General features: G+C 52.6%; 13 protein-coding genes across 13 annotated transcripts; 6 read left to right on the top strand and 7 right to left on the bottom strand.

Moving 5' to 3' along the window:
• Positions 1-95: 95 nt before the first annotated feature.
• On the bottom strand, positions 96-2512 carry CC77DRAFT_1021011 (hypothetical protein). Its single transcript, XM_018525180.1, has 2 exons — positions 2358-2512; positions 96-2310 (listed from the first exon to the last, which is right to left on the bottom strand). Exons 1-2 carry the CDS (start codon positions 2449-2451, stop codon positions 221-223), a joined length of 2184 nt encoding a protein of 727 aa, XP_018385041.1. The 5' UTR covers positions 2452-2512; the 3' UTR covers positions 96-220.
• Positions 2513-2644: 132 nt separating this feature from the next.
• Positions 2645-5501, top strand: CC77DRAFT_964290 (E3 ubiquitin-protein ligase bre1). Its single transcript, XM_018535681.1, has 3 exons — positions 2645-2962; positions 3038-3181; positions 3231-5501. The coding sequence occupies exons 1-3, from the start codon at positions 2789-2791 to the stop codon at positions 5094-5096; spliced, it is 2184 nt and encodes a 727-aa protein (XP_018385040.1). The 5' UTR covers positions 2645-2788; the 3' UTR covers positions 5097-5501.
• A 415-nt stretch (positions 5502-5916) lies between these two features.
• On the top strand, positions 5917-6377 carry CC77DRAFT_937003 (hypothetical protein; the record flags this gene model as incomplete). Its single annotated transcript, XM_018534526.1, has 3 exons — positions 5917-6059; positions 6114-6203; positions 6257-6377. 3 exons carry the CDS (start codon positions 5917-5919, stop codon positions 6375-6377), a joined length of 354 nt encoding a protein of 117 aa, XP_018385039.1.
• A 333-nt stretch (positions 6378-6710) lies between these two features.
• Positions 6711-7648, top strand: CC77DRAFT_937782 (hypothetical protein; the record flags this gene model as incomplete). Its single annotated transcript, XM_018534570.1, has 2 exons — positions 6711-6846; positions 6894-7648. The coding sequence occupies 2 exons, from the start codon at positions 6711-6713 to the stop codon at positions 7646-7648; spliced, it is 891 nt and encodes a 296-aa protein (XP_018385038.1).
• A 119-nt stretch (positions 7649-7767) lies between these two features.
• CC77DRAFT_131671 (SGNH hydrolase) lies at positions 7768-9508 on the top strand. Its single transcript, XM_018530184.1, has one exon. The coding sequence runs from the start codon at positions 7920-7922 to the stop codon at positions 9120-9122; it is 1203 nt and encodes a 400-aa protein (XP_018385037.1). The 5' UTR covers positions 7768-7919; the 3' UTR covers positions 9123-9508.
• Positions 8926-10252, bottom strand: CC77DRAFT_131662 (DUF1768-domain-containing protein). The gene has a single exon (XM_018530183.1). The coding sequence runs from the start codon at positions 9945-9947 to the stop codon at positions 9126-9128; it is 822 nt and encodes a 273-aa protein (XP_018385036.1). The 5' UTR covers positions 9948-10252; the 3' UTR covers positions 8926-9125.
• A 124-nt stretch (positions 10253-10376) lies between these two features.
• On the bottom strand, positions 10377-12621 carry CC77DRAFT_1031703 (solute symporter family transporter; the record flags this gene model as incomplete). The annotated part of the gene is made up of 5 exons (XM_018526687.1): positions 10377-11109; positions 11164-11926; positions 11976-12232; positions 12297-12528; positions 12576-12621. 5 exons carry the CDS (start codon positions 12619-12621, stop codon positions 10377-10379), a joined length of 2031 nt encoding a protein of 676 aa, XP_018385035.1.
• Positions 12622-14472: 1851 nt separating this feature from the next.
• On the bottom strand, positions 14473-15309 carry CC77DRAFT_937297 (transport protein particle component; the record flags this gene model as incomplete). The annotated part of the gene is made up of 2 exons (XM_018534544.1): positions 14473-14878; positions 14939-15309. 2 exons carry the CDS (start codon positions 15307-15309, stop codon positions 14473-14475), a joined length of 777 nt encoding a protein of 258 aa, XP_018385034.1.
• A 579-nt stretch (positions 15310-15888) lies between these two features.
• CC77DRAFT_936963 (malate dehydrogenase-like protein) lies at positions 15889-17166 on the bottom strand (the record flags this gene model as incomplete). Its single annotated transcript, XM_018534523.1, has 6 exons — positions 15889-16029; positions 16093-16237; positions 16286-16748; positions 16801-16888; positions 16941-17051; positions 17122-17166. The coding sequence occupies 6 exons, from the start codon at positions 17164-17166 to the stop codon at positions 15889-15891; spliced, it is 993 nt and encodes a 330-aa protein (XP_018385033.1).
• Positions 17167-18059: 893 nt separating this feature from the next.
• On the bottom strand, positions 18060-19671 carry CC77DRAFT_130459 (histone-fold-containing protein). Its single transcript, XM_018530181.1, has 4 exons — positions 19297-19671; positions 19195-19208; positions 19077-19133; positions 18060-19025 (listed from the first exon to the last, which is right to left on the bottom strand). Exons 1-4 carry the CDS (start codon positions 19424-19426, stop codon positions 18285-18287), a joined length of 942 nt encoding a protein of 313 aa, XP_018385032.1. The 5' UTR covers positions 19427-19671; the 3' UTR covers positions 18060-18284.
• A 1035-nt stretch (positions 19672-20706) lies between these two features.
• CC77DRAFT_1061959 (Fcf2-domain-containing protein) lies at positions 20707-21615 on the top strand (the record flags this gene model as incomplete). Its single annotated transcript, XM_018528481.1, has 2 exons — positions 20707-21027; positions 21229-21615. The coding sequence occupies 2 exons, from the start codon at positions 20707-20709 to the stop codon at positions 21613-21615; spliced, it is 708 nt and encodes a 235-aa protein (XP_018385031.1).
• Positions 21577-23192, bottom strand: CC77DRAFT_1021001 (inosine guanosine and). Its single transcript, XM_018525179.1, has 6 exons — positions 22867-23192; positions 22698-22779; positions 22562-22641; positions 22443-22507; positions 22194-22396; positions 21577-22121 (listed from the first exon to the last, which is right to left on the bottom strand). Exons 1-6 carry the CDS (start codon positions 23063-23065, stop codon positions 21800-21802), a joined length of 951 nt encoding a protein of 316 aa, XP_018385030.1. The 5' UTR covers positions 23066-23192; the 3' UTR covers positions 21577-21799.
• Positions 23193-23325: 133 nt separating this feature from the next.
• On the top strand, positions 23326-24541 carry CC77DRAFT_937404 (hypothetical protein; the record flags this gene model as incomplete). Its single annotated transcript, XM_018534547.1, has 4 exons — positions 23326-23379; positions 23441-23640; positions 23699-23863; positions 23923-24541. 4 exons carry the CDS (start codon positions 23326-23328, stop codon positions 24539-24541), a joined length of 1038 nt encoding a protein of 345 aa, XP_018385029.1.
• Between the last annotated feature and the right edge of the window lie 16 nt (positions 24542-24557).

The following is a 24557-nucleotide window of genomic DNA, read 5'->3' as shown; positions in this document are numbered from 1 at the left end:
TTTGACCCGTTGCATCCCTGACCAGACCTTGCGTGTTTTTGTTTGTCAAGTATCGCTGCTACACCATGAGAAGAACCCAACGTATGTTGAATCTTGTGTTTTGTTTGCATTTATAGGCCGTAAATTCTATAGGGTATCATATTCGCCAACCATTCACTTGGCCGTATTATACGCCGCACAATGTAATCTGCTGTCCATACCAGGACATGCTATTCTCGGCTTACTCCTGGCCCCAAGTATCATCATCGCCAATCTCTCCAACAATCTCCACACCCTGCTCTTCCTGGAAGGCGACCTGCTTGTTCTTCCCCCTCTTCTTCTTTCCCTTGCCATTCTCCTTGTTTGTTCCATCACCCAGCGGGTTACCATCTGCATCAACGCCGGCAATCTCACGTTGCCGTTTCCTCTCTTGGGCTTCTGCTTGTGCAGCAGCGATTTTCTCTCGCATCTCCGCCTCGTGTTCAGCCAATTCGCGCTTGATCTTATCTGCGTCTGCGAAAGACTCTTCCGTCTTCTCCGACTCCATCAAGAACTTGTCCCATCCGCCTTCGTTGATCTTGCATCTTCCTTGGAGAGCTTCCCTCACACGGTCCGGGTTTTCACGCTCTTCGCGGGTGAACTTGGTCTTGATGGAGCGCCGTGTGAAACCTGGAAACATCTGGGATATCATCTGAAAGTCTGTACCAAAAGACTCGAGGGCCTCGTAGAATTTCTTTGTGAGGACATCGTTCCAACGTCGGCCCTGGCCAGGCAGAAGGAACTCATTAGGGAAGCGCTTGTTGTTTTTCATGAAGCTACGGGTTGTGAGACGTGCAGTGATATCTTGGTCTTCTGTGACAACCATTTCGTTGATGATGCGGTCTGCGTCACCCTCTCGATCGATTACCCCAGAGTCAGGTACTAGTTCCATGACGCCGTCTGCATTCAAGCGTAATCTAGGACCCTGCTCGACTTGTGCAGCCGCCAGCTCTGCCCCCGCAGCAGCCAGGGCTGCGTCGGCCTTCTCTTGTTCCTCCCTCGAGATGACCTTTTTGTTGTCTTCCTCTCTTCGACGTTGCTTGACTGCATCCCAGTCAATGGTACGCATCTGCTTCTCAAGCGCAGACAGTTTTCCAATGCGAACAGTCCGAGCTGCTAGAGAATCCATGTAAGTGACATCAGGGTCGATGGTCTGGTCTTCGGCATCGGATGGCGTGGGCTCTCGTGGCGGTCTTCCCTTCCGTTTCTTTTCTTTCCTTGTGCCTTCTTCACCTTCAATACCATCGACTTCGTCGCCTTCAGGAGTGGCCTTCCTTCTCTTTGCTTTTGGCTTGCGACGCGTGGCTGCCGCCACGATGTCATCGGCTATGCGCCCGACCTCGTCTTCTGTGCCTTGGACAATCTCGCTGCTTAGGGCTTCCCGAGGCTTTCTTGGCTTTCTGGCTTTCTTCGGTGGGGCAGGGACTCCCTCGCCGTCCTGGGCGGTAGCTTCGGTGGCCTTTTTCTTCGCACGGGGTTTGGCAGCGGGTCGCTTCCGGGTGGGCTGAGCCTCTTCCTCGTCTCCATCTTCCTGTGCGACGTGGTCTGCATCCGGATCTGCTGTAACGTTCTTCTTTGCTCGCGGCTTCGGCGGCTGGCGAGGCTTCCGGGTTGGCTCCGCAGCAGCAGCGTCCTCTTCGCCCTCTGGGGGGTGGTTCACCGCTGCCCAAGGAAGCGTCCTCCTCTTTCGCGGTTGTGGAAGAGCCTGTGCATCTGCAGTTGAGGCTTCGAGATTGGGGTCGATGTTTTGTTCTCCACCATCATATGCTGATGCTGGTGCTGGCGTGTCGACTGTAGCCTCGACCTCTGGCTCCTCTATGCGACGTCTCTTAGGTGACCTACCATCGCTTCCCGCATCCTCCAAGTATTGAGTGGTGAGACCTGGGTCTGTCGAGGACGGTACAGCAACGTGAGACTCACTAGCTGCTTGTGTCTGAGTCTCTGTACTTGCAGGCGCTGGGGTGGGGAGGGGTTCGGTGGGGGTCGGGGTCGGGGTTGGCTGTGGAAGCGCTGTTGAGGATTCGGCTGTACTCGGGGCGGGTTGAGAAGCAGTCTCTGCTGCGGGTTCCTGGGTGGCAGCTGGTGTGGGCAACTGTAGGACATTCGGAGCTTCAGTGACGGGCGCATGCGAGGTCTCGAGTTGAGTCTGTGAAGTTTGCGATTCGGCAGTCGCCGCCGGTGTCTCTGGCGCAGCAGAAGGCGTGGGGGTTGGGGCAGGAGCAGGAGCAGGAGCAGCGGCGCCAGGTCTCCGTCGTGCGGCTTTGGGTGCAAATTTCTTGCCTGTCGTGTTTTCTGACCGCGGCTCAGCATAGATAGCGGGCAGACTTGGGGCAACTCACTATTGATGAAGGAACTGAAAGTCGCCGCCGCCGGTTTTGGCGCAGGTGCAGACGCAGGCGCTTTGTCGCCGCCTGAAGCGTCCTCGGCAGACATGGTGTATGTGTGTATGAAGGCAGCGTATGGCTGCTGTCCACTCTTTCTCACATTGGTGGGGATTGTACAGGACGGAACATGGTCGCGTCGTGGAAACACAGACCAGGTGCTAGCGCGACACTAGCTCTTGGCAGCCCAGCCAGCAGCTAACGAACTCTCTTCGCTAGACTCTCCTCACCCACCCTCTCTCTGGCCTCACACGACACCCGACCTCCTCCCGTTTCTCTTCGCCCGCCCGCCCCCCTGCCTGTCCTCCATCCGCTCTAACATCTCCTTTCATGACCCGATAGAGCGCGCGCGTCTTCGCTGCCCTATCTACGACACCCGTGTCTCCTCGATGAGGCTCGAAGCCAGGACCGTCGCACCCCCATCGCTTGACGCTGTCAAGATGGAGGACCGAAAACGGCCCATCGCCGACGATCAAGCTCCTCCCGCTAAGAGGCAAGCCGTGACTGTCAACGGTGCTCGCTCCCACCCAGACGCTGACTTGCCGTGGAAAGATGACATCGAGGTTCGCCCCCCGATTACCTCCCGCCCTCCTCCTACGCCCTCGGCGCACACTCCCGCTGACTCTTCGAATCTACAGTCTTTCCAGAAGGATGCCATTCTCAGGCAGATGCGCGAGTTCAAACGCGAAAAGGCCACCGTCGAGTCACAACTAAACGAGTTGGAGGGCCGTTCCAAGTACCACGATGACCACCTACGCATAATCGACGCTTGGTTTGATCAGGTCAGTACACCCCTGGAATTTGATTGAGATGATGCTAATTGCTGCTTAGCTTGTCGATGAAATCAAACTCTTGGGCGGTGATAAACTGCCTGCATCATCAGCTCAGGCCGATGCTATCCAGGCTGTGCCCGCTGCGCTCTTGTGCCAGGACAATCAGACTTTTAAGAAGCACCTGTCTGATCGCAAAGACAAGATACTCGCATCGCTTACCGACCTCTTTGCGAGATATCCCGCAAGCAGTCCCGAGGTTGCAACTCTCCAACAGAAGCTGTCAGAACTCTTGGTCACCGAGAAGGATCATGTTGTGCGCCTGCAACGCGTCACTACCGAGAAAGAGCAATTATCTGACCGCCTGGATACCGCTACTCATCGTTATCTGGTTGCTGAGAAGAAGCTCGACCGGCTTAAGAGCGCCCAGGTTCAGAAACTCGAGCAATCAGCGGTCGGCACTAGTGCGGCTGTGAAAGAGGAGGCACCATCTGCCAGCAATGGAACAGAAGCCACCAATGGTACCTCGCCAGGCCCCATCAGTGAAGAGTTGGAAACAGCGAAAAAACAGGCTCTAGCTGAGGCAGCCAAGAGGAAAGAGCAACTTGAACAGATCGAGCAGGAGAACAAAAAGCTCACCGAGGAGGTTTCAGCACTGAAAGTGAAGCTTACCGGCCTGTCGGACGATGATTATGCGAAGACCGATCTTTTCAAAGCTATCAAGAACCAGCATGAAGACGTGATCAAGCGCATCAATAATCTTGAAGCCACCAACATCACCTTGCGGGAAGAAGCGCAGAAATTCCAGGCAGAGCGAACGGCGTACAGGATCAAAGTGGATGACGAGGTTCGTGCTAGTCTGGCAGACAGTGCAAGCCACGTTTCGCAAGCGGAAGCGAATTGTGCTCGCATTCGAAACGCCCGGGATGAACTTGTGACCAAGAACAACGTCTTGGAAGCCAGCCACAAAGATTCCAAGGAATCCATTGAGCAATCCAAACAGCTCGTGAGCGCATGCGATAGCCGCATCGCGGCGCTGGAATCCGAATGCGAGCGACTGCGACTACAGATTGCGGAACAGCAAAGCTCAGAAGGCCAGGAATCCTCTGGACTGGAAGACTTGACACCGGAGCAGTTGCGTAACAAGATCGCCAAGCTCGAAAGCCAATGCAAGATTTTGGGCAACGAGCTTCCCTCTATGGAGTCCGCATGGAAGAAGGCGCAGGCGATTGCAAGCAAGAAGATCACCGAGATCGCTGCTTGGGAAGAAAACATTGCCAAGGCACATGCAGACAAAGCCAAAGCGGATCAGAAGTTCTTTGCGGCCATGAAGACCAAAGGAGAATTGGAACAGCAGACTCGCATCCTCCGCGCCCAGGCTACCAAAGCCACTGAAGTAGTGGCGCAGCTGAAAGAGGCGGATTCACTCAGCCGGTCACTGGTGGACAAACTAGAGAAGCAGTGCGCCGAAATGCGATCCCAAATGGACGATCTTTCTACCCAGCACCGCCAACTGCAACAGAAGGTCAGCGAGAACGCCATCACTTCCGAAGGTCATGTCAGCCAGATAGCGGAACTAAAGAAGGTTGTCGAAGCCAAGGATGCGACATGCCTTGCGGCAAAACACGCTCAACGCGAATCGGAAACCGAGCGGGACAAGCTGGCTGCTCAAGTCACTGGACTGGAGAAGCAAGTGCAGATTTACAAGAAGAAGAGCACCGCTAACCAGAGCTCTGAAGTGTCGACTATGGAGCTGTTGATTCAGTGTCAGATTTGCAAGAGCAAACTCAAGAACACGGTCATCAAGACTTGCGGGCACATGTTCTGCGACCAATGCGTACAAGATCGACTGACCAACCGCGCGAGGAAGTGCCCGAATTGCGGCAAGGCGTTTGGCAGCAACGACACGATGCGTGTGCATCTATGAGAACTTTTCAAGCCGGATACCCTTTTTCATATTCTCTGCATTTTGCCCCCATGTACATCACCTGCGTTTCCTTGCGCCCCCTTTTTTACAAGTTCACAATATAGTTGAAGGCAAATTTTGAAGTTAAGCACGGAACCGAGTTTGGGATACGTTGGTGTTTTGCGGACGGCTTTAGCCTATCTCATGGCGTTGGTATTCGGCAGCGCAAGAGCGCGAGACAATGTACGATCATAGTTGCGGAGCATGTTCGGACGACATGTGTTAGCGTGTTTTACTAGATTCACGGAGTTTGTCTGTCGGTTGGCTGGCGATATTTTCCATGGATGGGGTTAGATGGCTTCCATGGGCCTCGCGGAGCTCGGTCGCTGGAGCGGCCAAATGAAAGAATGCAAATCCAGATACCATGTACTGTTTGGCCATATAGTGACCCGATATAACCTTTGACTCACACATGGCAGTGGGCGGCCACCTTGGACCGGTACACTAGCGAGAACGTTAAGTGACAGCCAACCATGTTTGAGCAGTCATTTCAAAGTGGAAGGTAAGACCAGGTGCAGGGTCTGTCAGAGTAGGGGTGCAGCCCTGGGCCATGACGTTCGCAACGCGTTCCTCGCCGTTGCCCCACGCGACAGGCTACTATAAACACCCTTGAACATGACTACTGTGACCACCACGACGACATATATCAAGCCCCGTCCAGACCTTACTCTCCAACGCAAACTACAACATCTCCGGCCTTTCAATACTTCCCAAAGACGATTGAATCTGAAAACTTTTGACCAACATACACGCCTTCTACATCCACGACTACCCCACAATAATGGCCTCCAAAGTCCTCACTCCTCGCGACACCAACGCGCAAGTCAAGCCCGTGCCTTCACCAGAGAAGGGATTGGAGAAGAAGGATGCCAAAAGTCTCGACTACCACCGCCGAGTTCTGCAGTCGCGTCTTGACAGCGAGCCGTGAGTTTCCTTGTACATGCAGCACCACACCTTGCATTGTTGACCATGTATCAGAGAGCAAAAGTTTGTTTCGCCGTCAGACGAAATCATGAGCCCCGCTACACAGAAGTTGCAGGCTTTCAAGACCAAACATGCCATGAAGAAGTAAGTTACTTTGTGACTGTATACAAAAAGAACGTAGACTAATGTGAGCATAGGTCGAAGCCACAGACGCTGTTTAAGAAGACAAGCTCGAAGAACTTGGAGTCAAACAAGGGCAGCGGCACATTGATGTTCGCTGATATCCCCAAGAAGGATGCGAAGGAGGAGGGCGCATAGGCATGACGTTACAATCACGCTTGCCTAGAAGGTGGAGCATTGGTTTTATTCTTTGGCGCAACGGCTTCACGTATACCCCCTTCTATGGCTTTGATTGGCCGGTCTTCCTGGAGTTCTGGATGCGGGTAAATGACTACGATTATCATGACTATATATTTTGATGCTACGAAATGGAATGGAACAACAATGAGATATATGCCTGCTTTCAGACTAGACTCGATGCATGTGTAAAGACTATGCATGCGCCCAAATGGATACTCGTCTATGTTCGGAAATGTCGCCGAGCCGCAGGTTGTACCCTACAGTAGCTGCGTCTTCGCTCCGACTCACACGATGACACAACCGTCTTCAGATGAGAAAGCCCTCCAGGAGGAGATTGAAGATCTTGAAAGACGTTTACACAATGCGAAAGCCCGACTGAATCCAGACAATGTCCCAGCGACACATTCATCGCCCGCCAACGACGCAGGTCCGTTATCGCGGCACACCTGCCACCACAGCTGTTAACATGCGCAGCACTGCACGCTCTTCTTCTGCTCGCAGACTCTGCCCTGCCACTCGGCTCTTTCGCCTTTAGCAGCGGACTAGAGTCGTACCTCGCCCATCACAAGCCGTCGCCGCCGTCGGCGTCACAGCTACCCGCGTTCCACACTTTCCTCCGCTTATCGCTTTCGACCCTCGCAAGCACATCGCTCCCCTACGTCCTGGCCGGCTACCGCCACCCAGAGGACATTGAGACGTTGGACAATGACTTCGACGCGAGTACACCGTGCACTGTTGCGCGACGGGCGAGCATAGCACAGGGGCGCGCGTTACTTGCAGTTTGGGACCGCAGCTTTCGGACGCAGTACAACACGCCTAAGGACCACGCGTCTCAAGATGCTATGCATGGAACAATGAGTAGCGAAGCGGCTATCAGCGCGCTCAAGTCGTTTTCCGCTGCCCTGCGTACTTCGGAACTCATCAACGTGCATCTCGCGCCGCTTTGGGGACTTGTTACTAGCATTCTGGCCGTTCCGCTGCAACAAGCCGCCTACTTGTTCCTCTTCTCACATGCGCGGACTGTAGTGAGTGCCGCTGTGAGGGCGAGCGTTATGGGCCCTTACCAAGCGCAAGCGGTACTGGCAAGCGCCGAGCTGCAGGACAGGATACGTGGGCTGGTTGATGAGGGGTGGGACAAGACAGTCCAAGATGCGGGGCAGAGTGTGCCAGTCATGGATCTTTGGGTTGGAAGACATGAGAAGCTGTATTCTAGGATCTTCAACTCATAAAGACCTGTCGAGATGGTGTTGAGCTAAATGTTGATTTCAGCCACTCGTGGTCCAATCATCACCGCGTGCGCCCTCGATTCGCGCATGAAGAGTTCAGCTTACGGCGCGTGACGGCCGCGCTCCACCGGCACGACAAGGCAACAACGACAAGAAGAACCTCTTGATATGTTTGCCGTCCACATGCATCATTGTCATACTGCTTAATGATACCCTCGTAGGGACTCGCATCCTACATTCTACTCAAACTATATACGTTCCTAGTGCTGGCACCATGTTTATTCTTAACTTCAACAAGTGGCTCTTAGTTACCATCTTTCCCGATTTCTTCAATAGTGCAGTACAATCTCGTGTTAACGAGGCTGTCCTCAAATTCCCATGGATCCAACGCTTCGCCTCAGTAGGCGACTCCTACTCCGCCGGTCTCGGGTCAGGAGACCGCCTCGACTGGCTATGCTCGAGATATGCACAATCATATCCAAACATCCTTCAAACCTCTCTCCTCGGTGATAACCCTAACCGAACACACCAGTTCCTCGCTTGCTCTGGCGCTACAAGCACCGAGATCCTCGAAAAGCAGATTCCTGCTTTGCAGGATAACCTAGACTTGCTCACTATGTCCGCCGGCGGAAACGATATCGGGCTAACACCTATACTGAGTAACTGCGTATACCAGTTCTACATGTCAGCCGAAGACTCGTGCCGACAAGCCATTGATGAAGCGCGCACGAAGATCGCGAATGAAACGGAACTCTATCATAACGTGACACTGCTCATTGAAGCTGCGAAGCCGAAGATGAATCTAGAACATGGCATTATCTATTACACAGGCTACGCAGGCTTTTTCGGCACTGACGACGAAACATGCGACAACGTAACCTGGGCCGTCTGGAAAGACGTGGAATGGACGAAACAATATCTCAAGCGCGAATTGAGACTGGAACTGAACGATATGGTCCACAACGTCAATACCATACTATCCAAAGCTGTAAGAGATGCCGGCCCAAATGTCCGTTTCATCGACTATGACGCCCACATCTCTGCAGCACGCGGTCGGTACTGCGAAAAAGACGTCCTAGAACCTGATCCCAATCGCCTCGGTTTGACATTCTACGAGTGGAACACCGTCGATACAGGCGAGAATAAGACTGCGCTACAGAACCGCACTGGCGACGATGTACCTAAACACTCATTCCAGGGTGGTATCGCGAGGGATATCAATAAGACGCTCGAGCAGCATCCTGACTGGACATTTGACCCTGACAAGGGATTTGTGAACAAGACGAAAGGAGGAAAAGACGGAGGAATAGAAAAAGAAGGATGGTTGGGCGATTCGATCCATTGGTTGTTGCCGGATAGCTATAAGAGAGTTTTCCATCTGAGACCAAAGGGACATGCGATAGTGGCGAGGTTGGTGGTTGAGGATTTGGAGAGGCATGGGCCACGGCCTCAAGAGGGAGAGGTGGAGGAACTCTAAATCTCATCTTTCTGGGACTTCAGCACCAGCAAGCCATTCGAAAGCCTCCTCATCGCCTAGAAGTCCGTCCCACTCCCAGTCTTCATTCCCTTCCGGGTCCCTTTCTGCCATCTTTTTGTCAATTTCCACAATCCTATCTCTTACATCCATCAAACACCTCCCTAACAGATTCTCTCCCCAAGAATCTCTGTACGTTTCTGCTTCATCTGATCTGTATCCGATCCCCCAGATACGATCTCTCCGAGCCGCTTCTGCTATTTCTCTTCCTTGTGTCCCTAGCAAGACACTCTTCATATGTTTATTCTTAGTATCCGTATACTTGTACCAATTCCCCACTCTAGCAACCCTACTTTTCACTCTTCCCCATTCATTGAAATCGAAGTTCTTGACCTTCTGACCATGCTTCTTTTGTTCTTTAGGGTCTGAAGTCAAGAGGATAAGACGGGCAGTGTTGGCGTCCGAGAAATAGACGGCTTTACAGAACATGTAGGATTGCTCGGCGCAAGTAAATAGTATGGTTGAGTTTGATACGGTGTGAGTAGAGAGGATAGTCGAGGATTCTGTAGACGTTGTTCGTATAGAGGTTGTGAGATTTAGAATCAACGAAGACGCAGTTCGAGGTGTTGGTGGTGAAGGCGCCATGTCAACGAGCCACTGCAGTGAGGCGATGGGTATGCTGAACGGGCTGGTATGCCATTGGCAAAAAACACCGTACGGCTTTTCCTTAGGCATGTAGAAGAATATCGTTCCTTGCACTTCTTCTCCTCTTGCAGCTACACTCTTCTTTGCGGGTCGACCTGAAGGGTAGGGTTTGCGCTTACCCATTCTGTCTGCTGAGTATGTATTCGTGTTCCTTGGTGAACATGAAATAGAGGTGTCTCTGTTTCTGGAACATAGGTGGTAGAGGACATGGCGATGAGTCTTAATAATGCATGAGCTAGTAGTACCATGGTTTAGAAAGGGCGCAGGGGCGACCTACCTTACTTTGATCTGTCTGGGAATTTTATGATGAAAATGTTTTAACTAGGGGCTACGTAGTAGATTTTTCTGAGCAGCGCGGACGAGATTATAGTCATTGTCTTGTTGAACGCTATGTCGTTCGATCCATAGCTTTTTATGACAAATGCGACATCTGCGTTCAGTCTCATGTCAAGATACGAATCTATACATACTTTTGACTGTTTCTATGGATAGTATTCCTGTTCACATAAACTAAATGTAGACAAGCCTTATTTAAAGTGTGTAATTCACAGTTCAACTTTTCTTCCTGAGATCCTCACCAATCTTCCTAAACAGTCTCGCAAAACTCCCTCGGGTCTCCCAGATTGGCAACAGACAACTAATCGCACTACTGGCAAATACCCAAATAAAGCTTATTACCACCCATGCAGTGAAGAAGCCCTGAGAGAAGATGTAGTGCGAGAAGAACATGGGCATGGGGAGAAGGAAGTCCAAGATGAAGGTCAACAGGAATGCGGAGATACAGGCGAGCTTGAAAGCGCGACGGAGTGTGGAAGGGTCGTCTTCCTCCTCTAGTGGGGGAGCTAGATGATGTGGAAGCTCTGCTGCGGCTGCTTCGGGTTGTGTGGTGGCATCGGCTGCAATCTTCTTTTCGCCAGCATCAGAGAGTTCAGGTGTGGAAGCATCTCTCGGCATTGCAGCGTTATCTACTCCATCTGTAACGACGGCGTTGATAGCACGAGTGATTTCCCAGTCGAAATTGTCCGGCTTGATCAAAGTGATTGTGGTTGTTACAATGAGTCCGGTCATGATGGCTGCCAGGTTGCCTGCGAGCGTTGGATATGACATGCCAGTAGTCTCTACAGTGATCTCGCCGTAATAACTCTTTGCAGTCGCTAGCCATGCAGTGAGACCTGCGGCAAGACCAGAGAGACAACCAGATATAGCGGCAACTTTGCTTTGTTTCCGCCATGTTATGGCGAAGGCGGTCGGGAACACAGCGCCACCGATTAGCAAACCCATAACGCTTCAACATGTTAGTAAAGATGATATAGTAGCCATGAGATAGGGGAAAACGTACAGGAAAAGCCATCCAAGATCGATCGATGCCGCATTCCAGATGCAGGCGAACACAGACATGATCAATCCGAAAACGCATATCATAATGTGCGAAACGAAGACCAACTGCTTTGGTGAAGCTTTGGGTGAAACGTATTCCTTGTAAACGTCGAATGTCAGCAACGAAGAAACGGCGATGAGTTCTGCAGACGCGCATGACGTGACTGCCATGAAGAGAACCACAAGCAGTGCAACAGCACCTCCCTGTCCCATCAATGTCTCCGCAGCGAAGGCCGCCGCTAGACCGGATGAGATTTGGCCAGAGGTAGGTACCTCTGGGTAAGTGGGAAAGCGTGGGTTATCGGTGAGCGCCACAGCTGCAAGACCAAGCGTTGTCGAAAAGCCGAATGGGATAGCGAACCAGGCAATCCCTCCTAGGAGATACGCCCGTACGGCAGTAGAAGGTTTGGAGGCGATCGCACGCTGCCAGTAGGCTTGATCAAGGAAAACGGTTCCAGATCCAGAGCATAATTGGATGACACCGAATATTAAGCCAAAGTTCGACTTCAAAGTGACGTATGAGCCGTCCTGATTCCCACTGACTGGGCGTTGGGTCCCAGCTTTTTTGAGCAGCTCGTACATCTCGCTGGGTGAGCCGATTAGAGGGCTTATAGCGTATGCGTTGAACATAAAATAGAGGATGATGATCATAAGGATCAAGGTGTGGCTGTAGTCGCAGATAAAAGTCGCTCGCAGACCACCGAGGATAACGTAGGCACAGACACCTGTCTCCATTAGCACATCTCCGAAATAGACTTCTCAGACATTACTCACCAACTGGAATCAAGAATACAGCAGCATACACCGGCATGCCCGTCAAGCTAGTGACGACTGCACTTCCGCCCAACAAGAGCTGGCTGCCCACCAAAATGTTCGTCACAAACGCGAAGACCATAAACACTAGATGTGCAACCGTCCCGTATCTCGCTTTTACGATTTCAAGGTATGTATGACATCTCGGCGCATTCTGCTTGACCTTGCAAGCCAGGATCGAGAACATGAGAATCTGAACTGTAGCCCCAGCAGCGTACCTGCAGATTTGAAGATACGAAGTCAGTGTATGTCTCACATGCATTTCGTATAGGCAAAACTTACCAGAACGGCCCTGCGACACCATATTGGTATGCTACGGTAGAGGATTGGAGCAGAGTGGCAGCCCAGGTCCATGCAGAAACGATACCAGAAGCGATGAGACCGGGTTTGACTGAGCGCGACGCAGTGTTGAACTCTTCGGATGATTGTGTTGAGTAGCGTGTGTATCTATTTTGGAGCCACGAGATTCCCATCATGAGAAAAGCGAAGAAGAAGCCGATGCCAACGACGACGCCTGGAAGGTTCAGCTGTGATCATTGGGTGAAATTGTAGGGAACGTACCATAGCCGGCTCCCACTGGGAGAGGTATCTTGGTCGTGTCTGCCATTGTGAAGGCTTCAACAAGTGGATGTAGAGGCTGGAAAACTCCTCAGGTTCTCTGTTTCTAGGAAAGCGATTATATTAACATATTCTCTACAGCCATACCGACTCCAAATACCGGCCAGGGTCTGTAGAGATACTGCCATTATACTCGAGGAGCAGTTCGCCGCCTACGGCGTTTCCGCGGCGATAGTACAACATGATGCTTAACCTCGATTGGTGTGATAGGCAAAACGGGTTGCAAAATAGTAGTTGCAGCGACGATCCAACGGTACGACATAGGCGCCTCGTGCGATAAGCCAGAATCGAGAAATCTCCGCATGTACGAGTCCATGACGGATAGTCTGTCCAATTAGATTGCCTAGCTGTGCGGCGTACTTGGGCTGCGTGAAACGCTTCCAACGCGACGACGTCTCCGATAACTGTTCGTCAAGTCGAGATAAGAAACATGCTAGCAGTAGGCCTGCCGCTGAGATGCTTGTTGCTAAGGCCGTGATGTCATGTTTGAGGTAGGGATGCAGCTGCCGAAAGCGGCACGTCGAGCAATTGATAAACCCCCTGCTCGGTTAGCAATCTACCCCGCGAACGACGAATCGCTGGGGTGAAAGTTGGAGCTACCTAACAGCTCCAATTGGAGTCAGATAAGTAGATTTGGAGAGCGTGAACCTAATATTCCCAGGCGATGTCAATGAATAGTGGTGTAAATCTATATCCCGTTACTTCGGTACATGTGACAATATTCAGCATTTCGACGTCGTTGGTTAGTCACATAATGAATAGCTTCAGCTCCTCACTTCTCGTCCATATCTCGAGCGCACCATTCCTGCAGCTACTGTAGCGCTCTTAGGAAGCTTCAATGCCGTCAAGCTCACTGACAGCTTGCTGGAACGCTGCCGCTGCTATAAGCCAGATGCCTTTGTCTCCAGAGCCGAACCGAGATTGCATGGCCTCTTGAGTCCCTCGGAAAGATCCCCGAAAATCGCCACGTAGTTGTATAGTATATGCATTCTACCCAGGACAAGAACGCCCAACTCGAGAGGACGCACATTGAATCCGACTACCCGTTCTTACCATGCGGACTTCTGCTGCCTGGCTTTCTCCGGGTCATGGTTACACCTGATATCTCCCACACCCCGAACCGGCCACGCAGTCCTCTGACCTACACTCTTCTTCCTCGTAAAGGTGGATCGCTTGATCTTACGGAGAACGTTATATTTATTGGAAGCAATAGCCTAGTGGTGCAATATTGCGATGCTAACTAGACCACTAGAATGTTTCGTGAGATCCGAGACGAGCGCTTGGGCTCAGACCAATGAAATCAAGACGAACAGGAAGACTGCATGTGAGTGAGAGTTTATCAATCTACAGGTAAGGCTGAGACATGTGTCAAGATATCGTCCTTGAGTCATGATGTGCTACCATGACTTCTTGTTCGTATGTTTGAGGGGAAACAGCTTCAGCTATCAGGCTCATACTCGAGAGAGCCGGCACATTTGAGTTTCCGTACGTAGATATTGGAGGACGTTGTAAACGCCAGGCTGAAGAAATGTAGGTTGCTAAGACAACACGGCGTTTATTTAAGACTGACATAATCGTAAAGTAACGATGGTTAGAAAGTACGGGCGCGCTGACTACAATCGGTGTGCTGAGTCGATAGTTTTTCTTCTTTACTGCAGTTGTTGTAAGATGGCATAGCTATGCGGATAACCACGCATAAGCGTGAGAGGCCGCCTTTTGACCCAAGCGGTTATTCGCCGGAAGTAATCCCATGGCCACTCAAGTACATCAACTCGATAGGACCCTTCAACGCCGCACAATGCCGCTGAAAAACAGATGGTATACCGCTTCGCCCATTCTCTTAGCTCTTCGCTCCCGCAGTCCGGATCTGGAACGTAGCTCCGGGCAGCGCAGCACTCTCTGCCGTGACTGTCGCTTGTATGCCCAAGCTTGCAAGACAGCCTCTTATCAGACCAGCTGGGAAGTACAGGAATGGCTGAACCCTGGCCTGGCTATTCGCGTCCCGACCTAGCGCTACATCGCCTGTTTGTGCTACTAGTGCTGCTTGCATGGTGGCGTCATATTTCTTTGTATCAAACGACATGCGGCCGAGGGGTTTGAAGGTATTGTCCGTGAGGACGTAGATGCCACGGTGATTGGTTTTGAGGTTATCAATCTGCTTTCTAAAGAGGAGCGTCCAGAGATCTTTGCACAGAAATTTGATGCAGTCGAGAGGTGTAGTTGGTCGAGGTGCGTCTCGGGAGAATCTGTGTCGAACGTTAGCAAGGATCTTGAGAGCCCAAGTATGACTTGAGGGACGGATGTACCGTTCAACCACACCCAATCCGACCCTGTACCCCAAGTTCTCTAGTCGATGGAAAACAGCTTCTCTTGCTTCTTCCTCGTCCACTGTTGCAGTGCCTCCTCCCCCCACCGGCCCGCCATCTGTTCCTCTTGCTGTGCCTGCTGCCGTGCTTGACGCGTCGTTGCTTGTGCCCGACAATCGTTTTGGCTTTGTGGCCGACGATCCATGAATCCACTCCTCTTCTCGTGCGGCGAGATCAGCTGTTATGCGATATGCCATAGGTACAAGCTCTATGAGTAAGAGATCGAGACACGATGTGTTCACTAGTGAGAACGTGGGGTCGACATAGGATGTGGAGGGCTCGTTCGGTGCAGAGGGATTGGCTTGCGCCATGTTGAAGAGTGGTTTGCGTGTTTATGCGCTCAGACGAGTAATAGGGTAGCTTGGTCCACGGGTGATGGTGGGAGTAGGTTCGGTGCGCGAAGAAGATGCGCGCGCTTCGATGTAGAGCGGGCTACAACGGCGGCTCGGATATATGCGGTAGTTCAGTTTTCGCTAATATCTAGGTGTTTGTTCGTAGGTCAACAGGTTGTGATTACAGCCTGGGCGAAGTGTGGGCGTCTATTGCGGTGTGCTGGTGTTGGAGTTCAGACGTGCACGCGGGTTGCTTAGAGCCGCGGTCGATCAATTGCAAGGGTTCGTCATGTCATGTCTCGACAAGCGCCATGAATGCTTATCAACATCACCGCACGTTCCGGGTAGGATTCAGATAGGCAATGCATATCACTTTGATACCTCATAGTATGGTATCGTCAAATCATTCATATTTTTGCTCAGATTGGCGTGGATCCACGCACATACCAAGGCATGTTCTCGTGGTGTCATCTCTCATTCGCTTCATGGCGGCTTATAATCTATCTGCGGACGGCGCACATGAGCTTGCAGTCAAGTGGTACCGATATCCGAGTATACTCACTTGGCGGGAGGGTTCGCGACGAACTCGACGCCCTTGCTGATGTTGCCCTTCAAGCCGTCGTAGCAGGCCTGGAGAAGCTTCTTCTCTGCATCGTTGGCGCTGCTAACGACATCAATGGCCTTCTCGGCACCTCCGGCCTGTCGAGAGAATTAGCTATCTTACGGACACAAGCTGGAATTAAAGATTTCGTGTCTACTTACACCAAGCTCAATGGGGACGGAGAAGAAGTCAAGACCAGTGGCCTTGGCAATGGCATCTCCACCCTCGACACCAGGGAGGTAGACGTAGCTGGGCTCGACAATACCCTTCTCGCCCTTGGAGGCCTTGATGACCTTCTCGGCGAAGCTGTCCGTCGTTAGCTAGAGCATGGAAGACTTTGCAAATGAAACCTACCGGTATCCAGCGTAAGCCATGGAAAGAGTGGCTGAGCCAGCGCCCTCCTTTGCCTTGACGACCTCGTCACCACCGAATTGAACACGGTTTACAAGAGCATCCATCTTGTCAGCGGGGATGTTGACACTCGGCTTTGACTGGCTGAAAAGAGGAACAATGGTCTCTCCTGAGTGACCACCAATGACCGGGATGTTCAGGTTTCCAGGGTTCTTCTCGCCAGTAATCTCAGCGACAAAGGTCTCGGCACGGACAACATCAAGGGTGGTGACACCGAAGAGTCTCTTGGGATCGAATACACCAGCCTTCTTGAGGACCTCGGCGGCGATGGGAACGGTCGAGTTGACAGGGTTGGAGATGACAAGCACGAATGCTTTTGGGCAGTACTTGGCAACGCCCTCGATGAGACCCTGTACGATACCAGCGTTGATCTTGAAGAGATCGTCACGGGTCATACCCGGCTTGCCTGAGCACCCATTAGCTTGTGGTACTCGTGCAATAGTAACAGTCTGACTTACGAGGAATACCGGCAGGGATGACAACGACGTCAGCGCCGGTCAGGGCCTTTTGGAGACCGTCCTCCTTGGGCAGGAAGCCTGTAACAGTCTGTCTAGCTTCAGTATATCTGTGTATATGCGGGGCTAGAGCTAGCTCATACTGCTGGGGTTGAGATGTGCGAGAGATCGGCAGCGACACCTGGTGTGTTTACGACATCGTAGAGGGCGAGCTCAGTGACGTGTTGGCAGGACTTGAGGAGCAGAGAAAGGGGCTGTCGAGGATAAGTCAGTACCGGCTTCAATGCGGAGATATAAGTCCCTGCGGTACTCTCGGGCTCGTACCTGTCCAATGCCTCCTGCGGCTCCGGCTACTACGGCTTTGACCATTGTGATGTAAGTTGTTTAAAAGGAGAGGGGTTGTAGAGGTGATGATTGAAAAGGGAGATTGAAAGAGGAATGGAAGAGTCGGTGAGAGAAAGAAAGCAGGAGGTGGCTTGGAGTAAAGTAGGTAAGAGCTGCACACCACGAGCCCGTTCTGTTGGACCCAGGAAGGTGGGGTGGGAGCACGGGCCCACTTTCGCGGGGTACCGGCGGGAGTATGTCTGGGATGCGCTTCAAGCTAATGGCAGTCTAATGCGCTCTCCGGTGCAGTCTGGCTAGCTTTGTGACGCTTCTAGTTTCGTGGGTGCTTGTTGAGATCTTGGTAGAGAAGATTCAGCCTCACATACAGAGGTTCATGAATTGATAGATCCAAATCTGGAGCGCATCTTCATACTTTGCCCGTGACAGCCAAGCACGCAACCATGAGCCTCGGTGCCTCGAGCGATCGGAAGAGGTCGGATGTCTGCTAGTTAACAGATGCAGGTACAGACCCATAGGTTGGAGAAGATGGTCTGTTAGCCCGCGTGCGGTAAGTAGTAGTTCGGCCGCTTGTGAATGTGTGAGAAACCTCGCATCAAATAACAAATCGTCTTCGGGTTGCTTGATTAGCGACCGCAATCCACTTGCGCGGCTCGTTAGACCGTAAGTCGTCTCGGTACCATCTTTTTTGTGCATAGATCTTCAGGACGTGATGTGATGTGGATCTTGGACCCTGGCTGACCGAGGTCATGTTCAGCCAGTTTAGTTACCGGGGCGGATCGGGATGCTGCTAATGACGTTTCCACTTCCGCGCGCCGAGGCCGCGAACGCATGCTTCACTGTGCTGATGATGAATGGACATGACAATCATGGAAGCTAGCTGTTATTCTATCATGGATATCTGCTCGTGAGGCTGCCGCAAAGTAGCCGATCCGCGGCCGTTCCAAAACACTACACCTAAACGCCGTATCAAATTCTGTCATAGGGCCAGGGCATCCAACAAGAGCCTCTGAAAAGGTAGTTGTATCTGTATCTGCATGCCGGCCTCGTCCCATCCACGAATTCGTTGCCCATTAGAACATGGGACACGCCGCCCTTAGACCTTTGAGGACCAGTTCAACAAGTGCTGGGTGAGCTCCTAGCTTCTAACTGTCAGCATCAACCCGCTCGCCCTGTGCGTCGTCGTCAGGGTCAGCCTCTCCATAGCGACCATAGCCCTGTGGGTCGCCTGCATTCGGGTCAGGCCCACGTTGGCCAACGGAGTACATCTGCGGTTGCTGACCCATTGGGTAGCCAGTGTAGACGTTGGGATCGAACATGGGCTGTTGCGCATAAGCTCTGGGGTCGCCTTGCACCGGGCCTGGGTACATGGGAGGTTGCTGGTAGTCTTCCTGCTGTGCTAGATGCTGAGGCATACCATAGTCTGGCGGGGCCATGGAATGCTGCGCGTGCACCGGCTGAGGCATGCCGCCGGGAGGTACGACTGCTGCCGACGATTGGACAGCTGCGTTTTGACCCGCACTCCTCTTGTGGGGATGAGCCTCTTCGCGGGGGACGATGTCTATGAGAAAGTCGAACATGTCTGACTTTGACAGGGCCGAGGCGATGTCGGAGCGCTGAAGGGTGCGGCGCTTGTTCTCCTCTGCATGAATCCAGGCGCGCATTGTGAGCTCGGTGATGAAGATGTCACAGCCTTTGGCAAAAAGGATGGGAGCTTCAGCTGAGATCATCTTTACTTCTGGGTCAGCCTTCATGACCTTCTTGATCCGAGCAAGCGGAAGCTGGTGGAGCTTGTAGTCATGTTCGTCCGTCTCGAGCTTGGTGACCTGTTGCTGCCAGTATGTGTTGAGAATGTCGCGGTAGTTGCCAGTGAGTCCTTGGTTGACCTATGGTTGTCAGCTTGTGTGATGGTGGCTACGACGGAAGTAAGCGCATACGTTCTGCCAGGAACCGGTGAACAGCTGCGGATCCGGAGCGTGGTTTTGCGCGGCAATCTGGACCAAATATCAGCGGCTTCAAGTTTGCAGTAGGCGCGGATGCGCAGAGAGAACATACGGCTGCAGACGCGCCTGCAAGATAGAGTTAGCACAAGACATCATGGTGGACGCGACAGGCTGAGCCGCGTCGCGTGCCATGCAGCTGGAAGGGCAGACTTACCATAGTGGCCGCCCTGCTGGGGATCGTAGAGCGGGTTGCCCTGCTGGCCATCATATTTGCGAGGCGCAGCTTGCTGAGGCTGCTGGCGCATCTTCTGCTGGCCGTGGCCCTGGAGGTTCACTTGGTCCATGGCTTGGGCTGGGTTGCGCAAGTGTCACGCGGTGGACAGGGTCTTGGGTGAGTCCGAGGCGCGTGTGGAGGACGATAACTGTTCCTCAGTCGCGGGATGGTGCAGAAAGAGACGCGCGACACCCAATGGCTGCTCAATGTCTCGCGGTGGGCGTGTTGTGAGAGGAAGGCGAGGTCGTGATTCCGTCAAAGGTGCGGTCTGAGTGGCCGGGGCGAGGTGGGCGGGGAAGGCGCAAGTACCTGTCTTTTGGGGCGCGAGGGCGTTGCTGCGTGCGGCCTGCCATGTTGGATGAGCATTACTCTATATCCCATTGCACCAACTCTCATGAGGTTGAACCAAGGGCGCGACTGACCTATGCTCCGGTCCGGCGAATCAAATTCCAGCACGAGGATATATTCGCGGAGTTGATGCTTGGTTGGTGGGTTTCTAACGAGTCAACGAACCACAGCTAAGCAGGGACCCCAACGTTACTCAGGTACGCGGAGAATTAAGTAGAAATGCTGGCGAAGGGGAGCTGCAGTATATGGCAGATGCAAGCTTAGCTCGATGTTCTGACGTAGCATCTCTCATGCTAGAGCCTCTTCCAGAGAAGAAGATGCTGCGATCGCCATTCCAGCCATGCTTATATGCGCAATATGCACGTCGCACCACATCTCTTTACAAGGCCCGACAAGGTGACAGCACAGTAGCGACGCAATGTTCCTGCCGCCCCCGTCACAATTCAATCTCCATGCGGCGCAAGACTCGAGCGCATCGTAACCCATGCCTAGGCGGCACAGGCTACCAGGGCAGCACACTTCACATGAGGCACCACGCTAGAGCGACGAACTTGGTCCCGCCCCAGCTGGACGAGCATGCGGCATGAGCACGCGATTGGCCAGGACGGCGCTTTTTGATTGGCCTTGTAGACACCAGGCCATGCCAGCGATGAGTTGTTCGTCGTTCGATTCTCTCGACCGCGTCAGAGTATGCGAGCGCGCGTCATAAGCCAATATGTCAAACGCTGACGGCACAGAAATGAAGCTGACTTGGAGAGATTCATCGAGTGGGCTTGACGTGGCGGATGCGAACCATCGGAGCAAGTTGGCACTAGCATACCAGCAGAGGTGGACATGTTGCAACCCCAATGCCATCGAGTGCGCATGACCGTGCGAGAGTCTGCGCGAACGGCATCTGGTTCTGAGCGCAACGGAATCAAAACGGTTAGCGTGCGTCCGAGCTTCTTGGGACAAAAAGTTCGACCTCGAATTTTCCCACTGCTTTTCCCTGTCAACGCCAACATGGAGTTGCCAACGCACCAGCCGCTCCTCGCCGAGGATACCGATGAGGATCTCTCGGATGAGCAAATACGGGAGTTGCTTAATGAAGCTGCTGTCCGTATGCGCGCAAAGGCAGCCACAGCGCCGCCCGTGAGCAAGTCGGATGCTCCGTTCAGGCTGCCGAAGCTGCAGCCCGGTCATATTGCCGATACTTACGAAAAGACTGACGGCAACATCACGCGCCTAGATCATTCCAAGCTCGTCGACAAGAAGCAGCAGGCTTTGGCTAACGGCATCAAGAAGATTGAGGATCCGCTCCAGATCAAGAAGCAGAAGCAAGAGGTACGTTCAAGCCACACTTCATGCATACGCATGCCTGTGATGATATCTATCCCAAATTTTTTAGCTGAGCAGACTCGGGCGCCGTCTTGGTTGCCTTCCTGCACCACTGAGGCTCCATTAGTTCATAGTTACACTGAGGCATTACTTCATTCAAGTTTTATTTGGCATCTTGTCAGCAACCGTGCTAACAACTTTGCCCAGGAGAAGAAGGCCACCGCTGGATCACAATGGTTCAATATGCCCAAGACCGACCTCACCCCAGAACTGCGCCGAGACCTACAGCTTCTCAAGATGAGGAACGTCCTTGACCCGAAGCGCCACTACAAGAAGGACAACAAGAAGGGCGACGTTCCCGCATTCTCCCAAGTCGGTACCATAATCGAAGGCGCCACTGAGTTCTACAGCAGCCGCTTGAAGAACAAGGACCGCAAGCAGACCATGTTGGAGGAGGTTATCGCCCAGGAACAGGACACTGGCCGTTTCAAGCGGAAGTACGAGGATATCCAGACAGCCAAAGCGAGTGGCAAGAAGGCCCACTACAAGGCGTTGAAGGCAAAGCGAAACAAAGGCAAGGTCGTCAAGCCTTGAGATCTGCCTGGCCACATTCTGGCTCAATAGATGCCAGATTGGTTCGTGCTCTGGCCAACTGGATGGATGCTATATTCTATTCTGGATATCGGGTCACCTTCTTGGTGCTATGCCTACCCGCGTTGATCGCAGGGAAAGGCACGCTGACGTCTGGTGCTATAGCCTCCCGCGACTGCTACCCTTGCTACTGACTGTGGAGATCGGACAATATCTCCTTGACCAAAGCCTGCATGTCCTTGGCTGCCTCTCGTCCGGCTTCCAGCACCTCCTCGTGGTTTGCCTTGCCTTGACTTAGATGCTCGGTCAGTTCCGCCCTGTTCATCGACTGAATTGCTGCATCATTTCCGCGGGCGCCTGCCTCGAGAACAGCAACGTTTGTTACTAGACTGAATGCCAGAATGCGCATTCCAGCGTGTCTGGCGACGATGATCTCGGGTACAGTTGACATACCCACAACGTCAGCCCCCAGCGTACTGAGCATTCGGCATTCTGCCCGAGTCTCATAACTTGATGACAGTCAGCAGCTGTCTGGTACCCATAGCGAAGTAGAGGGGAGGAGAAGGACATGAATGACATACGTTGGTCCTGCTACAAATGCGTAAACGCCCTCATGTAGCTTTCGTTGCTGCTTATCCAGCCCTAGTTTTGCCCAGGCCTTGTGCGTCCGCACCCTCAGGTCGAGGTCATAGGCATCTGATAGAGGTGGGAAACGAACGCCAAACTCCTCGATGTTAGGGCCACGCAGAGGATGAATGCCGACAAGTCCAGCCATGTTGAGATGCTAAGCACAGTCAGAGTAGGCTCAACGTCGTTAGAATGGTACGTACGTCGTTCAAGCAAACAATGTCTCCTACGCGGTAAGTCTGGTTAAGACCACCAGCTGCGTTTGTGACTTCACTTTTGGTTAGCTAGTCGATTACGTTCATTGATTGGCAGCTCATCATACCGATCATGGTTTCGACACCGAGCAGTTTGCACACTCGCGTGGCGAATGTAACCAGGTCCATCGAATGTCCCTCATAGAAACTGAACATCAATATCATTGTTTCGAAACAAAGTCTCTCGATGTTTTGGTGACTCACTGTGCTCGTCCAACAAGAAGCGCGACAGGCGTCTTCTGGGGTCCAATGTGCCCAAACACAAACTTTCCAGCATGTCCTACGACTAAACAAAGATATCAGTACCCCGCAGCTTGTGCTATGCGAAGAATCACGTCCTCGGCGATAGCATGTTTCAGTGTCCAGTACTCACCAGTACTCTTTGGAAAGTTGGGAATCGTTCCATAAGCCAATTCGACCTTTGGCTCTGATTCAATCGTCTCGGCAAGTCCTCCTAATCCAGAGCCACACACGATGGCTACCTTGGGGTATTGCAGTGCTTCTGGCAATTGTGAGCGTACGTATTTGGCCGTTTCCGTAGCGCGGGCATAGGCGTTGGGTGCAGCTGCCATGTCTGAAATGGTCTCCATCTTGAACGCTGTGGTGTTTGCTGAAACAGAGTAAAAGTAAAGGAGGTTAGAAGTACAATCCGGTATCTAAAGAAATAGTCTGCCTCGTACATGTGACATTTTCGGACGGTACGACTAGGGTACAGAGGGAAGGCGGCGGCCAATTCCGATGTTGCCAAGACAGTAAGCGGAATCGTGACTAGCGCCATCGGCCCTCTGGAAGAAGTTCGATGTTGGACGTAGTGAGTGCGACGATATCAAGAATGGCCGCGCCACGATGTATGCGCTCCTTCCTGGGGCCGGCGAAGAGGGCGAAGGTACTTTTATTGCAATTACGCTGCTACAGGAGGAATTCTTGGTTGCTAATGCGCTGCACAGATTGCCCACGCCCCCCGACCATGCACACAGACTTTCTCGCGAGCGAAGAGCGGAAGAGCAGAAGAAGACAACGAGAGGGATTCACGAGAAGACAAGGATGTCAAGCTTATGGATCAATTGAAGATGGATCTGGAGAACAGTGCTATGCCACTTGATCAGCGGTTAGAGGATGCTGGGATCAATCCGCAAGAATTCAAGACGTATGACATGCCGAACCCACTGGAGTAGCAAAGTAAGAGGCTGCTAACGATTCGACAGCCTGTACGCAAGCCAGCAAAAAGTCAATCAAGACCAAGAAGAGTGGGAGCCCAAGACGCGCGAAGACGCACAACGGCGGTGGAAAGAACTACAAAACACACCTGATCACTTGGGTCTGCTAAAGATGTACAAACGCGCTGGTTTAGAACCTATCAAGCTGGCAAAGTCAGTCTTCCTTCTCAAACTCCAGTTCCAACCCCGCAGTTCGTTAACAATGGCTCCAGGGAAAACAACATCACCCTTCCCACCGACGAACCACCCCTCGATCCCAAGACCGCAGAAGCCCTCGAAGCCCTCCGAACACCCATAAACGTCCGTGCTGTACATCTCCGCCCCTTACGCCGCACCCCCGAATACGGCGTACCAACCTGCGACCTCCAACTGCGCACCTACAACGTCCGCAACCTTCTCCTCTTCGCCGACTTCGCCGTTCGCGCAGCATACTACATGGGTCTCTGCGCGCGGGGTCCCGTTCCCCTCCCAAGGATAACAGAGCGCTGGACTGTGCCCCGCTCCAATTTCATTTTCAAGAAGTCGCAAGAGAACTTTGAGCGTATCACCATGCGCCGACTTATCCAGATTCAAGACGGACATCCAGATGTCATCAAGGCGTGGTTGGCGTTTTTGCAGAAACATCAGTATCACGGTGTGGGTATGAAGGCGAATATCTGGGAGTATGAGAGTTTGGAGGACGCGACAAGGGCTGGGTATGAGCTCAAGGAAGGTGACTACAGTAGGAGGAGAGAGGGCAAGGTCATGGATAAGGTGGCCGAGATTTTGCAGAGAGATGGGTTCAAGGAGGCGATGAAATCCCACAAGGACAAGGTGGAGATGAGGCCATAGGACAGTTGGCTTGCAT

This window comes from Alternaria alternata (genome assembly GCF_001642055.1).
Source record: "Alternaria alternata strain SRC1lrK2f unplaced genomic scaffold CC77scaffold_12, whole genome shotgun sequence".
NCBI lineage: Eukaryota > Fungi > Ascomycota > Dothideomycetes > Pleosporales > Pleosporaceae > Alternaria > Alternaria alternata.
This window is presented reverse-complemented; position numbering and strand designations above follow the sequence as displayed.